This window comes from Spodoptera frugiperda, chromosome 11, assembly GCF_023101765.2.
Source record: "Spodoptera frugiperda isolate SF20-4 chromosome 11, AGI-APGP_CSIRO_Sfru_2.0, whole genome shotgun sequence".
Taxonomy (NCBI): Eukaryota; Metazoa; Arthropoda; class Insecta; order Lepidoptera; family Noctuidae; genus Spodoptera; species Spodoptera frugiperda.
This window is the reverse complement of record NC_064222.1, coordinates 3422618-3435790: the sequence shown is the minus strand read 5'-3', so window position 1 is coordinate 3435790 and position 13173 is coordinate 3422618. Positions and strand designations below refer to the sequence as shown.

The 13173-nt window shown below is 35.7% G+C and overlaps 1 protein-coding gene across 4 annotated transcripts in view; it reads right to left on the bottom strand.

The window, feature by feature from the left end:
- Nucleotides 1-350: 350 nt before the first annotated feature.
- The window catches only part of LOC118274661 (flotillin-2), a 287597-nt gene continuing 274774 nt past the window's right edge, over nucleotides 351-13173 (bottom strand). For 2 of the 4 annotated variants that reach the window (XM_035592301.2, XM_035592305.2), the window contains 7 exons: nucleotides 6978-7210; nucleotides 5530-5649; nucleotides 4827-4934; nucleotides 4201-4307; nucleotides 3591-3774; nucleotides 3086-3260; nucleotides 351-2632 (listed from right to left, as the gene is read on the bottom strand). In XM_035592301.2, coding sequence (XP_035448194.1) covers nucleotides 2577-2632; nucleotides 3086-3260; nucleotides 3591-3774; nucleotides 4201-4307; nucleotides 4827-4934; nucleotides 5530-5649; nucleotides 6978-7210 — 983 coding nt within the window. In that variant the 3' untranslated portion in view covers nucleotides 351-2576. Of the gene's footprint in view, nucleotides 2633-3040; nucleotides 3261-3590; nucleotides 3775-4200; nucleotides 4308-4826; nucleotides 4935-5529; nucleotides 5650-6977; nucleotides 7211-9278; nucleotides 9514-13173 lie in introns of all 4 variants that reach the window. The other 2 variants (XM_035592303.2, XM_035592302.2) reach the window with 2 other exon arrangements.

The following is a 13173-nucleotide window of genomic DNA, read 5'->3' as shown; positions in this document are numbered from 1 at the left end:
TTACAAGTCGCATGTAATAGGGGAAGCCTTTGCCATATACTGGCCACAATTCCAGACTCCGTGGAACTACTGGAAATATTCGAAAAACCGCAAATAGCCCGGCAATACCTTGTCCGACCCGGGAATCGAACCCGAAATCCCTTGTCGCACTCGACTCGACTAACAAGGCAGTCAATATGTATGTTAAATTATTCGCTTTTTCTTTTTCTTTCTTTATGATAGTAAGTAATTAAGATAATTTTATTTCTTTAAATAAATGCACATTACGATAAAAATATAGGTCTCATAAAAACATCATTATGAATATTCTTATTAACTTAGATGGAAAAGGTTTAAAAAATAAGACAAGATTGTTACACATATTTTTATTAAAATAATCATTTAGCTTATTCAATACCATAAAGAAAATATTTCGGATACATCCATTTTGTTGTGCAAATATATTAGAATACAATCTAAACACAAGACGTAGTACGAAATAACGAAAAAGAAAAATGAGAATAACAAAATATTATACCAAACAACAAAAAATTAAATTATTTCATTAACTTTAAGTTTGTACGTAAAAATTAAAATTAAAAATTACAAAATGTCAATTTTAAAAAATGCCATTGCTTTGGAATTCAGGACAAACGCACACCACACGAAAATAAATCGCACCCTTAAAACCTTACTTAACAAAGTAAGTATTGGTGGGATTTCAAGCTCTATTCTTAAGAACATAACCACTAAAATTCCTTACAAAGCTGAAAAATCGATATTGTCACACAATTCGATTACAAAAAGAAATTAAAAACTATTTAAGTGTAACTGTTTCCTTTACAATGAGTTTAAATATCAGAAATATACGTTAAGCAAAACTTGTACAATTCATAAATAAGTTTGATACGGCGGTAACTCACACAAATTTTGAAAATCTACGGAAAAGGGCAGTGCCTTAGAACACGTTGTCTTAATATATAAGTTCCTACACAGTTGTACAAAATCTAAATTCTCTAAGACAATTTTACCTGTAGTCATTCTATTGAAAAATATACATCTTCGGTAAACACGCTATGAGTAGATATTTAGGTACATTTAAACTACAAGTTATGTACTAAGTAGGCATTCCACATTTATCTATATTAACTGCTGCACTCAGAGACATACAATAGCTACTTAACCCAGTCCTTAGTAATTGTTTTCGGAACAAAATTGTTTTATTAAGGAATATTTTAAGTACCGGAGCTGCGGACTGCCTAGCGGGTTACCGGGGCTCCGGTTCAAAAAGTAGGAGTAGGAACGTGGTGATTTTTGGTCAGCAAGAATCTGACACTCCCTCTCGCCTCACCCAAGGCAAGAGAAGTCATTGGATGATTTTCTCCCCACAAAAATGGAGTAGTTTAAGTAATCATTAACTATATCTGAGTACGACAGTAAGTATTACAAATATGACGTAGAAATTTGAAAACTCACATCGATTTTTAAACGAGAATATTACAACAGGAGTTTGAATTGATATTTTAAACAGACCATAGAATTAAGAGATTGGACAGAGAACGTTTTACAAGGTAAATGAGGTAAAAAGGTGTGAGAGAGACAGAGCGATTATGCGTCTAGTGTCTTTTTTGTTTGTAGAATTCTGTTTTAAGGTAAACGTCCACAGGCCCGCATCGTACGCATTCCGTATGACGTCATCAGCACGCATCGCATGTAGGCATTGCTGATGATGCGGTGCGTACGATGCGGATAAAATCCGTTGCGTGCGGTGCGTGCGATGCGTACGATGTGGGCCTATGGACGCGTACCTTTAATGTCACAAGCTGCTAGTAACATATGAACCTGAATGCATAGTTTATAAAGTCATTGGCCACATATTCATTGTCTCTTCTCCTATATAATACAAATAGTGGAGGTTTTCCGAGTCCATTCTCTATATCTATGCTTCAGATTGAGTATTTGATAAAAATACATTAATGAAACAATTAATACATAACTTATACGTAAAAGCCTAGGTTTCAGATCATTAAAAAACTCTGTTGTCAGATCTGTACTGTGATTGGTTGATCATTTCGCCAATCAGAGCATTGTATAGACACGATTGATAAAACTGTCAAATTTCTTAACAGATTTAGAACTTTATTGTATTGTAATAAAGTTGAAAATCGAATTAAGAAAGACAGACAGGTATAGGTTGATGTGCTCGCGTCTGTACATAAGATTTGCAACAGAATGAAGTTTTTAAATACAATAATCCCTTGTTAAATATAATATAGAATACATTATATAACTCCAAAGATATAAAATTTGTTATTGCTTCGCGATAAAGGTATTTAATGTCAAAGAACAAAGTAGATTATTGTTTGAAAGGCCAAAAGTAAATTTACGCGCCGCAGTTTAAGTAAATATTTCATTTTTTATTGATCTGAGCTTATGTATAGGTAAGGTACATGAAAATACACTTGATTGCTTACAAAGGCTATAAATTGTACCATGTATCATCAGCGGTAACTGTATGGCACTGACTGCTTGTTCACGCAGCGTTGCTATTGGTCGTAGCGTTACGTTGCATCGGTATCCTGCTTTCTGATTGGTTCTTAACATGCTGCAACTTCTGGCGTCTTCTTCTTACTTGTGCCCGCGGCCATATGATCTAGAAATTTAATATTCGGATGTTATTTTGATGTTAGAGAAAAGTTTACGTGATTTTATTTATCACCTATGGCAAAATAGGTAATTAAAAAGAAATCATACTGAGCTTGATTCAGTCCGATCGCAAATTGGAAATCGGTACTATTATTTTAATCGCTTTCTTTCACAACGACATAATACCTGCTTTACTGCCTGCTAATTTATATTATGTTATAATATAAATTACACCAATATAGGGTGTATACACATTGTGTATATAAATATATACAGGGTGTTTTGGTGTAGTTTTTATGTCTATTAAAAATCCTAAATTACACGACAGACCTCTCTTGACCTTCAATTCAACAAGACTTTACCTAAAATACCAAACCCACCACCACCATGTACAATACTACATCCCCAATATTACCTCAAAGCGTACGGCATGTCAAGTAAGTCTATCTACATTACTGACCATCGCCGCTGGGGTGCAGCCTCTTCAGCACCTGGCTGAGGTCCAGCCCCGTGAGGGTCTTCAATGCCGGAGGTATACCACCAGCCAGCCGAGCCACTTCGCCAGTCGCACCGCTGTCTCCGACCAGGACGATCTCGTCCGTCTTAGCGAGAGGCGCTGATACTTCTGCTGCGATCTAGAAGGAAGAAAGGTGATCTGTTAAATTTTTCACAAAAAAAGTAAACTTTGTTCATTAGATTTTGTATAATTTTTTTGTAAAAGAAAAAAGAAAGTTTCTTGACTAGATTTTATACCTTATGTGTTTGTAATAAAGTCGAAAGTCTAATAAACCCGTGGCGGCCCTCTGTAACCTGGTGTTTTTTTTTCAGACTCTTACTGATTAAAACCTGGTGCCATGGCCTTAGGATTAATCCGATTAGGCCTTAGGATTAATATGGCTTTACTTAAAACACTCCTTAATTAATAAGTATTAATCAACAAAGAATACTTTGAAGTCGTAACTCACCTTAGGCAGTGCTTCGAGTACAAGCGCCATGATGGCCGCGTCTCCATACTGCTTGTAGACCTTAGCCTTGGCCAACATGCGCTCAGCATCGGCCTTACCCACGTCACCGATGGCGGTGGCCTCGGCCAAACCGAGCACCTTGATACGCTCGGCGTCTGCTTTCGCGCCTTCCACAGTTTGAGTGCTGGAGAGAAAAGGAATATTTCAGTGATCTTCATTATCCAGTATGTGGCAATGGGCTCAATCCCTATTGTTTTTAATTATGGGACTTATTACATTGTATAGCGGCATTACGTGCCGTAATGTTCACCTCTACCTACCCCTTCGGGGATAAAAGGCGTGATGTTGTGTGTGTGTGTGTGTGTGTGTGTGTCTTCATCATCATATCAGACACAAGACGTCCACTGCTGAACAAAACCCTTTCCTAATGACTTCCAAATCGGTTGTTTGGTAACGACCTATATCCAGCAATATGAATTTACTTGAATATGCTAACTAAATCACCTATATGGAAATGAATAGATTTTGGTTATCTAAGTAAACATATTATAAAAATGTTGATTCTCGTGCGGTCAATATTATTGAAGGAATATTTGAAAATACAAATTACCGTTTTCCTTCAGCGATGGCCTGTAGACGGTAAGCCTCTGCCTCGGCCGGCAGACGCACCATCGCCTTCAGCTCCTCTTCACGACGCAAGATCTCCTGTTGTTCTACCTGTAATCACGAATTATCACTTAGTATAACTCCAATAACATTTTACAATCTAGCTTAAAGAATTATCAGGTTAAAGTATTTGAAAACGTATTTGTAAATTACTAAAGCAAGGTTACTATTAACTCATTTAGAACTAGACCGCCTCGTTTGGTCGAGTGGTGGCAAGTGCGACTGCCGGACAAGGGGTGTCGGGTTCGATTCCCAGGTCGGGAAAAGGATTACTGAGCTTTTTTCTCAGTAGTAACACGGAGTCTGGAATTGTGCCCTGTATATGGCAATAAGCTCACCCCTTATTACAAAGGATTTATAGCACAAATGGTGAAAAGTGGGCGTTCATTGCATAGCGGGATTATGTGCCGTAATGTGACGATGGTTACTATGCACAAAAATTAAATGATGTTAAGAGAGTCATACTCTCATTAACACCAGTTGAGTAATTTACCCGTGGGAACAAACTTACTATCAACTTACTTACTACTATAAAAATAGTCAAGATTAGGGTTGCCATAACAATCTCACCTCAATCTGCTTGCGTCTCTCAACGACTTCGATCTGTATCTCCTCGTTTCGTATCTTTTGTTTTATCTTCGCAGCTTGCAGCTCGTACGCCAGCGCCGCCTCCGCTTTCTGCAACAGGAACAAGTCACTCGTCAAACACTCCACATATATTATGTAGGTGGGAAGGAAGGTTCTAGATGGGTTTCCGTTGGGGGAAGTGCTCACTCATATTTAAGGACGCTTGCTGAAGCCACGACGTAAAATCGTAAAGCAAAATTCGTTCTGCCCCTTTATATTTAAGATAGTTGATATACAATTTTGATAGGCGAGTTGACAAAAACAATTAAAAATATCGATTCAAAGATTTGCATAAGTACCCGAAATACGAATCAACAAACGGTAACTGTAACTCTTTCCTTTCCAGCTTTTACATGTAACTAATATCTACAGGCTTTTCTATAAACCTTACGTTTATCGAAAAGTATTTAAAACAAGTCTTAGTACCTACATGAAAACTAGGGTATAGGTTATTAGTCGAAAAGCAGGAGTAGGAACGGGGTGGTTTTTAGTCATTAAGATTCTGCGTAGCGGCTTATCGGGGCTCGAGCTCGAAAGCAGGAGTAGGAACGGCGTGACACACTCTCTCGTCAGAGAAGTAAATGGATAATTTTCCCTGTCATAAAAGGGGTATAAGGTTATAAAGAATGAAAGATGGCGTACGTACCGCAGTGTTGACCTCCTGGTCGAACTGCGCCTTCTGCAGCTTGAACAGGCGCGTGTTGTCCTCGATCTTCGTGTCCATCGAGTACTTCACGTCCATCGCGCTCTTCTCGCACTCCGCTTCCTAACGAACAACATAGAAGTATAAATACATATGCAGTAAATATAAAGGTTACTAAAAGTATCCTCATAATATGTGCAAAATAATGTTACAATAACAAATAGGGATGATGACGGGGTATGAAAATTTAAAATTTATTTAGTTAGGAAATTAAAAAATATTAGACACGTATTTTTTTGTCATATAAAGACAATATAAGACTTAGATAAAACGAATCTAAGCTATGGAGTGGGAGCAAATGCGACATTTCTACGTATAAAATGTACCGCGATATTTCAAATCGATACATCTTCAAAAGTATTTGTTTCCGTAAGAAAATAAAATATACGTGTTTCATATTTTAAAATAAAAAAAGAGTTTCAGAGTTTTTTTAAAAATTAGTTATCTATTATGAGGATACATTACGCAATGTTGCACATATTATAAGGATATGTTGCACATACGAAGATAACTTGCATTAAAAGAAAATCAGTTTAACCGAGCAGACGTTGAACCAGAATAATGAAGGGTATTTTTCATAACGGCGATGAAAACTGAAAATCCCTCATCAGATCAGATTGACAACTATACAACTAAACGTCTACTTTTACCACTAACAATTCGTGTTTGCATACGAATAAAGCTACTTTAAACAATCTCCACTAATTGAAACTGGTATGAACGCTCCAGATTGCTAGCCACTAGCCACGGAATTAATTGGTTTGTGTTAGTGACAACTTGTGGACGATAAATAAATGGCCGACTGCAGGCCCCAACACGCCGGCTTTACGGTCTATTGGGCTTAAACAGCCGGCATTATGTACGAGCCTAATGACGTGAATAATATAATTCACATTAATCGCAATTTTCATGTTTCGTCACGGTATGGTAATTAGTATGGCTTTTTGAAATTCAGACAATATTTATTGTAAAATAGTCTGAAAGAAAAATGCCAAATACCTATACCTAAGTAATTAAAATTAATTGTATAAATCGCGTGTAAGATTTTAAATACCTTATTATTTTATTTTTAAGGCTTCTGATGGCGTCGTGAGTGTGTTGCCAACAAGGTTTTTTTTACATTAGATAGGTCGACGTCTGGGTGCTATCTCGCCTGATGGTAAGTGATGATGCGGCCTACGATGGAGCACCTCTGTTCATAAGCAACCAATTCACTCAGGCTTTAAAGATACCACACAAACTACAACTACAGACTCCGGCAAAGAATTCCACTCCCTAACAGTTCGGATAAGATTATTGTTTAAATGTAAAAGCTTCATTGTTCTTGAAGACGCTTAAAATGTGCCTTTGAGTTTTAAATAAGTCTATATATAATATAAATCATCTCTCACCCTGATGCCGGCATCTCGGTTGGCCTGCGCAACTCCGACGTCTGCGTCGCGCTTGACGACCGCCGTCTGCGCCTTGCCCAAGCTGGCGAGGTACTGGACATCATCGTACACGTCCTTGATGGTGAACGACAGGATCTCGATGCCCATGCGCCCCACGTCCGGTGCTGCCACCTCGCGAACTAGACCCGCGAACTGATCTCTGTCCTTGTACACCTCTTCTACTGTAAGAGTTCCTGTGGGAGAAAGAGATGGTTATACGTTTGTTGCTTTCTATTTTTTGCTGTAGAATTTTCTCGTTTTTACAATAGTTGTTGGTGTCTGTCGCTAGATGTCGTTATTCTATGTTCGTTCTATCTGTTTTCAGGATGATTTGAGAAAAAAATTACACGTCAAATAAAGAGACAACAAATCTCCGGTTTCTGTCACTTTGACAGTCTTATTAATGTAACAAATAGCTGACGTAGATTTGGGATCAGCAGAGGTCTAGAAAATCGTATTATTAAACTTCATTATGAAGTTTCCGTTGTCGTTGATTGAGGGAAACACTGGAAAGAGCAATGTAGTTTTCTTATGTAAGGTAACCTAACCAAATAAGGCCTACCTTATTTTTATTACCGCCTAGCTCGTAGGTTTAAAATGACAATGGGCTGATAATTTCAAAATCTTATATTTGTTTATTAAACTTTGTAATAATGGAATCAAAATGGCTTTAGAAACAAAATTTACAATTTTATAAACACAAATAACTAAAGTGTCACTTTGGCCTTATTGGGAACCCTATGTCTTAATAAGGCCTCAATAAAAACTAGTAAGTATTCAACTTCTTAATTATAACAAAACTTTGTCAATGCTTATAATAAATGTAATGAGATCTTATTAATTAATTTTTGTCATCATACATCAGGCTAAACGAGTTTCTCATCATGTAATACCCAAGTAACATCTTTGAAGTCATCGGCACCCCAGCATCAGTCAAACGAATGAGAATAACTTCTTGTTCTGTAGCCAATTTAGCGACCGACCTAGCTTTCGTGTAGTGGAAACCACTCTTTAGATGATGCGTACTTCTTTGGATGTTATATCTGGCTGCAGCAGCCTACCGGGTAAAACAGGGTGTATAAAATTCGAAGGGTGAATAGATACTATGAAGAATTTCCCGATATCCATTCACCCCTTTTCTGTATCTATTCACCCCGTTTACCCCTTTCTACCATTTTAACAGCGTTTTCCATCTTTTGCAAAATCCATTGGCTTTCTTTTTGACAGAAGCTGGATGATCCGTTATTCTTTGAAATTACTGAAAAACAATATGCCGTAATCAGGCCTACATTTTTTTTGTAGGCTTTATTAGGGCATGGCACATAGGTAAGACAAAACAATCTCTGATTATATGAAATACACAGATATTGATAGCTATTTCATTAATGTGAGGAGATGGCTAAATGTAGAATTGTCATCAGCAGAGAAACAGAAAATCGTATTATTTAACTTCATTATGAAGTTTCCGTCGTCGTTAATTTAGGGAAACACTGGAAAGAGCAATGTAGTTTTCTTATGTATATTCATTAGTTCAAGAAAAATGTACTTGCAATATTTTTATAGATATTGTAAGTATATGGAGTTCCGCATATTATTTACACATACATAATGTATCGGTATACATTAGTATGCGACTTGACCATATTTCATGAATATGCGATGGTATTAGTCACTGAGGTTAAAATAAAAGGAAAAATATTGCATTTTTTATCTTTTGATTACTTAACCACTACAATTTGGTTATACTTATTGCCAATAGAGTACCTATACACACACGCACACACAATATAATATGTATTATTATGTCATAATTAGTAAAATTACTCTGCAATTATTTTTTTGTGGTATAAGTCGGTAAACGAGCAGACGGATCACCTGATGGTAAGCGATCGCCACCGCCCATGAGCACCCGAAACGCCACGTTGCAAGTGCTTTGCCAGACTTTTTTTTTAGGAATTAAGGGTTGGTGGGGAATTGGGGACTGGGAAGATTGGAAAGGGGGTGATTGGGCCTCCGATAACCCCACTAACACAATGGAACACATTGCAAGCGTTTTTAACGTCGGTTTTCTGTGAGGCCGTGGTATCACTCCGGTCGAGCCGACCCATTCGTGCCGAAGCATGGCTCTCCCGCAGTTAAAGACATTTTTATAGATACTTTAGTGACGCAATTTCTTAGACACATTTTATCAGCATTTTAAGTAGCCTTCAAGTTAATTGTAAAAATATAGCTGAAAAACGTCCACAATAACACACAACTCACCTTTTTACGTTAATATATGTGAGGCCGATTGTCAATGCGATCGGAAACAATGCAATTCGTAGCATTTCCATAATAAAAGTTAATAATACACACTTTTTCGAACTTTTACTAATAATACACACTCACACTATTGCACTTCACTATTATATTATAATAATTGCACATGGAAGACTAATACTGATATACTTTTATTTTATTTTTTTCTAATAATTATTATTGTCTTCTATAATTAAATCTAAAAAAAATATGAAAAGGTTATTGTTATGATTAGAAGCGTAGAGTTCTTTATATTCAAATTTTGAATTCTTTTTAGTTGATTTTACGGCTTTGTTGGTCCGATGGTTTTCAGGTTATTTTTATTTTAACAAAAGTTTAGTTACTGGTATTATTAATATTAAAGAGTTATAAGAAAAGTACTGAAATTAGTGTATATTTTCATGAATTATTATATTATAAAAGTCGCAGTTTAAAAATATTTGTCACAATTTAATTCGCCCAGACGTCGCCGCGGACGTAGATGCGAAAAAATACTGATTTCTTACCGACCCTACGTCTTCCACGTTAGATTTAAAATCAATTGAACAAGTTGAAATCTTATTTCTATAGCTTTAAAATTCAAAATAGCATACACGGACGATTTATCGTTATTTACGTTGCGAATGATAATAATATAAATATGATAATGATAAGGATTCCTGTAGATACGTAGATGTTGCGTAAACCGTTACGTGAAAACACAGTACGGAGGTATGTAGGTATAGAGGTTAACAACACTGAAAAAAAAAAAAATACTTGGCGCCATTTACATTTTTGAGTAAAAGTCAAATCTATTATGCCAATTAAACCATAAATTCTTAGGTAGGTTTTTCGAAACGCCAACAAATAAAGAAATAAATAATAGTCTGTCAGTCTGTCCGTCAGTGAAGCTAGGTGCTCAGTTAAAATTTTTATGAACATAATTTTTTGATTCAAAATAAGGTATATTTGGTCAGCTGATTTTAGAAATGCGAAGCTAAATGGTTATTTTATTTAAGTCGCTGAAAATTTTGAATATCAATACATTTAGTTGACATTGCCTCTTGTCAAAAATAAGTTTCGTGTTTTGATATTCGCGTTTAGATAATCCTATTAAAATTTAAATCTTGGAAAATCACAGAACAAAGAAAATCTTGCCATTTATATTCATTTGTAATTTTTAATAAGTTTTTAGTTATTAATATGACATTTAACACGTTAACCGCCACGTCGGACACTGGTGACCGACGTTTAGCGGATGGTTTGCCCACCAACAGTTTTATTTCGGCATTTAATGCTATAATAACTACAATACATGTCTGACATAATTAATGGCAATACAGATTAAATTGTCAACACTATCCCCATCTGAGTTAAACTCATACAGATACACAATATCATTTTCAAACAAACCATTTTTTTTACTACAAAACAATGCAGAAAAAAATAAACCTACTGCAGTAAAAACATGACTAACTAGGCAGCTACTAATGTCGTAAGCATAGCGTATACAATTTTCTTATCACACATATATATACTGCAGTATGATACGACATTTTTATCGTTCCGCATAAAACCGTATCTAATATATATGTCGCGATAATGTTCGTAATCCCCGAAAATGTCTCATGAAAGATGTAATAGGGAATTAATGGCGAACAGACCCGGGCGATAAGCTTGGTTGATAAGGGACACGTTTAATTAGTGATATTATAAGAATACGTTATATATTTTGCGAGTGATCGTAAGTGCGACTGTCGGGCTGTCTGTCTCGGGTTCAATTTCCGGGTCGGGTAAAGGATTACTGGACTTTCCTGCGGTTTTTCGAAAATTTCTCTGTAGTGCTCGTAGCAATAGGCTCATCCCCTATTACATGGGATTTATAACAAAAATGGTGAAAAGTAGTACATTGCAAAGTGGCAATACGTGCCGTTCATCCCTTAGGGTATAAAAAGGCGTGACGATAAGGAGAATACGTCATAACTCAATTTTCCTAAATTATCTTAATTTTCTTTAATAATCTTTAATAAGTTACTTGGTATCAGCTACCTAATTTCTAAATGATCATAATAAGGTATAAACCTATATTATAATATGTTCATTTCCTTGACACAATAGGATTATAACCTAAATTGACTTTTCGCTCGTTACTCGCGACGGTTAAGCACTTAAGCCAATTTTAGTATTCCATGATAAATCAACATTTAGAACTTCGTGACTAAAATTCTATGCGACAATCCAATATGTTCCAACCAAAACTAAATTCTATTATTTAAAGAATAAGTATTACATTTCAAAAAATCTACGAGACAATCCAATATGTTCCAACCAAAACTAAATTCTATTGTTTGAAGTATAAGTATTACATTTCAAAATCACAATGCTCCTGAGACATTGTAAATGGCAACTGCGATAGGCAGAGACATATTTAATGTGGTAATCGATCATAGCTACCCAAAGACGTATCCAATATTCACAGACTTCCTTCGCAAATGCATTTCCATTCTCGAGACAAAGCGATGCAATGTATTGGTTGAATGTTTCGTCTTACAGAATGCAGAGAAGGCAGAGACTATCCGACATGTATCTAGATTGATTTTACGGTAACGTATTCAAAGAAAACTCATGTTTGAATTAATAGGAGAAGATGATGGACAAACTGGCGAATTCTGAGACATTTAATGATTACTTAATCTATTCCTTAGTAACGAATTTGTTCCGAAAACAATTGCCAAGGACTAGCTTAAGTAACCATTAAATGACTCTGAGTACGGTGGTAAGTGACGATTTCAATTACTAATCTCAATCCAAAATCTTTCGATTAAAATTGATTGTTGATATTAGTTCTATAGAGTTTCTGTCAAAAATTAAGATCGATCCAAAGATTTTATATTAAGATCAGTTATTGAAATTGGTAGTAACTAAATTCGGTCAGTAGCTTATTAACGAAAATAAAAGAAGAGCGTGTTTCTATGAAGAATTTTAAAGTGAAACAGGAACGCCATATTGTAAATTAAAATAATTTGAAGCAAGAGTAAGAAAAACCAAACAAGAATACACCAATAATTCTTTATTGTATCATACTAGTAATATATCGAAGTATCGAATTTGTAATCGAACTAAGGTATACAACAATCTGTTTATAGACCCCACACTAGGATTTTCTCTCGAGTCATGTGAGCGTTTACTATTTTACATGTCATGCCACCCAGACCCGAAATAACAATTATTTGTGGGTCACACAACTTTAGGCTTAATCACAGATACTTACTAGTAACGAGGGAAACATAATCACAAAGTTACAAGTCATACATTACGCATTGATTACCCCTTTTTAACCGACTTCTAACTAACTCAAGTCATTTGTGTTGCTTGTATTCAAAAGTTAAACGCAAAGTTTTGCTATCTCATTCTATCCCGATAGTTAGAAAGAGATACCGCTATGTTACACCTTAGAGGCGAGATTAAAAAAGTTTAGATTATTTTGCTTTTCTCTTTATGTGTGTTGGTGTAAGTTTGAAAGATACTTTAAATAGATAAATACGTAAATGCTTATTGAAGAAAATTCTATCGCATAAGCAAGATAAGTTTAATAAAGTGTATGTTGTGACATTTTTCTATAATATCCTGAAATAATTCAGGCGGTTTGTAATCACAATTTAAAAACATGAGTTGGCTTTTTTGACCAATGGTGATCAATGTTTCCTGCTGTCACCATTAGACGCAGTGAAATTGATAGAATAACTATCGTGAGACATACTAAATTAACTGAAAATCACAGTTTACTCACGTAAATTAATGGAGAAAAGCTCTACTAGTTTCGAGTCACAAAAAGACTTTTCGTTATGAGCAGCGTGGGCGGACGTGGCGACTTCAGTAG